At 41.9% G+C, this 2,916-nt stretch overlaps 1 protein-coding gene across 1 annotated transcript; it reads right to left on the bottom strand.

Annotated features, from left to right (window-relative positions):
• LOC149664020 (uncharacterized protein F54H12.2-like) lies at window positions 1–1,299 on the bottom strand. Its single transcript, XM_089841987.1, has one exon. It carries the CDS (start codon window positions 1,297–1,299, stop codon window positions 1–3), a length of 1,299 nt encoding a protein of 432 aa, XP_089698113.1.
• Between the last annotated feature and the right edge of the window lie 1,617 nt (window positions 1,300–2,916).

Here is a 2,916-nt window from a genome sequence, read left to right as displayed (position 1 = left end):
TTAATTGTAATCGTAAATAACTGTTCTATTCTTATCAATCTCAACCAAATTCTGAAACTCAGAGTAATATAAAACTGTGATAGTCTTGGGCAAGTCCTTGGCGAATGTTAATTCCAATCGCAAGTTACCATTCCTTATCAATTGAAATTGAGAAGTTGAACTACTGAGGTCGGCACTTAAATCAAATATGCAATTCCCATTGGGGAATTCCTCCCGTGAAATGTAGTTTCCCTCGTCCAATAACCATTGAGAGGTTTGAGTAAAAAGATTAGTATAAGATCTCATATATTGACCACCAGAAAAGTTTGGGGTAAGAGGTTTATGAGGAACGCTAGCTTCGTCAAGGTACAAGGCGATATGAATTAAATCATAAGGTTGAAAATTGAAGGGTGACTTTCCGTAATCACCCAAATATGCATTTTGATCTTCAAGAGCGAAAAGAACTTTTTTGGGTAGTTGACCCATGAATAAATTATCTCTAACACATATTTTCGTACCACTGTTAATTGAGAATGAGTTACATTCCGTGCGAATAATCGGGTATTTCATGGTTGCCAGTTCCAAACATTTAGCGTTGGCGATTAACACTTCCGATGGTAATTTTACTTTACGAACGTACAGGGATGCTAACTCGTAGACCACTTTCCATTTAACTGCACCGTCTGCATGCACGCAAAATTCGTTTGGACTTTTAACAAACTTGAATTTTAGATCCGTTAAATTTGGGAAGTATCGAGGTTGTTGACAAATATCCAAGTGTACAGTTCCTACCATATCTAATGTTCCTTTTCTTGCAAAGGCCGCTCGTGTTTTAAACCCTTCGTTATCGTCCAAAACGTCAAATTTTCCGGCCGTGTCTTTGTAAAACATGGAACTAGTAAGAAAACTAGTTTTGGCGGGTCCTCCGAATGTCACCGCCGTTTGAAACATGGCCTTGTAAGAGTAGTTTTGCGGCGATGGTGTGACCGATCTCTCTTGAGCCAAAAGGTGTACTTCGCTGAAAAGACTATGCAGGAAATTATTTACCGGTCCAACTTTATCAGCAGCGGCCGGAATTGTGGTCCCATCGGCCGGGTTGACAATCCTAACTTGAATATGTAGTAAAGTCTTGGACAAGTCCAAATACGCGTCGGAACTACCAGCTACGGTAAACGTGATTGTCGAATTTTCGTTAATGTTAGAGATGGGGCTGTATTCGACCCATTCTCCACTCAGAATACTGGTATTGGTAAGAGGTACGTCGAAAAGTTCGACTTCGCTACTGATTGACCCATGCGAACCGGGATGGACATGTGTCATAATATTTTTTTAGGTAAAAATATCTGGATGATAAAAGGATGTTGCTTTCCTCTTTCTTTCCGAGACTGAACTGACGAGTGAACTAGACCTACGTCTCCTTTTATTACCATTCCCCGTCATTTTTCGGATTTCTTCTGCCGCACTAAGGGCGACGTCTTTAGCCGCGGCTTTTCCATGAGATTTTACAGATGCTTTTAAGGGAATCACGCTAGCTACGTCCGTCACGACCTTCGCACCTGTGTTCACAAACCTTTTACCGAGGTAACTGGCACCCCTTTTGAGTAGAGGTATTGCCCGGCGGAAGGCCGATGAAATGAAGTTTTCAATCCGAATCCGTGTTGCACCGGAAGTCCCCTGTATACCGCTAAAGAATTACCAATTTGAGAATGAAAGTGTTTATAATAATCAAATTTTCCACCGTGTCCGATCTGGTTTAGAAAGTGTTGATCGTAGTCCGATTGGTTAAAGGACATATTCGATTTGACGACGTTCTTCATCTAAAACTTCAAGTGTAAATGACACGAGGACCTGTTTTACCTTCTAATTTATAATGGTGACCACATTCTACGGGGTCTAAAGTGTAGAGTAACGTGAACTCTTCCTCTCACGAAATCTATGGGGGTACCAAGCTCACTCATTATGTTAATTTCAATTGACTGGAAAGTATTGCAGGCGAGGGGGAGGTAGTGCGGTCTAGGGAAATCTTTGTCTACCGTTTCTCCGTCATTACCCTGCACGCTAACGATTCTTAGTAGAGGTATGTGCACATCTCCCACGGGTCTAGACTCGACCACGTCGCTATAAACAAAGAGTGAATGAAGTCCCGCGTCGAGGTCAAAGGGGTACGTGGCTATGGTAGACTGGGAAAAAGTCGTTGATTCCGTGGAATCTTTCGAAAATCCGAGAATAACAGCTAACTCCCCCGGTATAGTTAACAAATAATCCTCTTTGAGAGAAATTTGTACTCGTCGTATGCGTTTTATGTAACTAAAAGAATACTTGAGCTGGGCGGGAATTGAAGGTTCACGCGTAATAACGCCCACCACGTCATCCTCGACGTAGTTAAGTTGCTCGATAAGATCCTGGATATTACCATAATATCCAGCGGGTAACTCTATAATTGTAGAATATACTACTCTACCATTACTCACGAGTATAAGCGAGCATGTCTTACTCAAATTATCCCAAGTGTGCGGGTAGCTAATTTCCGCTAAGCCTACTTCGTAAAACCCCTGTAATTTTACGGGTTCGGGGAGGTACGTCCTGAATTTACTTCTCGTATTGTCGGGGAAATACCTCATCGACGAGTCCGAAGGTAAAGTGATGTAAAAGCTCATACTATATCTATTTCCTGAACCCAACTGTCAAAAGATGGAGAGTATCCTTTCCAACGTACTAGCTTCTCTAGCGTCCCGTCGGGTCTGCGGCGTTTCCGCAAGATCTTTTCTATTTTAAACACACTAGAATTTAGGTCTTTACCCACTTTCTGTAATTGTTCCTTGTAAAAAATACCAGTAATTGGTTCCTTATTCAAATCCTGGATCCTATACACCGGTGGACTACGAGGTAATCTCTCCACCACTTTGAAAATTTCTTCCGACCACGTGGGCAAGTAAC

The sequence above is a fragment of the Phalangium opilio genome, unplaced genomic scaffold (genome assembly GCF_054372755.1).
Source record: "Phalangium opilio isolate 3A_F unplaced genomic scaffold, DU_Popi_V2 ptg000061l_1, whole genome shotgun sequence".
NCBI lineage: Eukaryota > Metazoa > Arthropoda > Arachnida > Opiliones > Phalangiidae > Phalangium > Phalangium opilio.
The sequence above is the reverse complement of the archived record's forward strand: the minus strand, read 5'-3'. Positions and strand labels throughout refer to the sequence as shown.

What these genes read in the sequence shown, in the direction of transcription:
- LOC149664020 (XM_089841987.1), bottom strand. Translation starts at nt 1,299, where the DNA reads ATGACACATGTCCATCCCGGTTCGCATGGGTCAATCAGTAGCGAAGTC.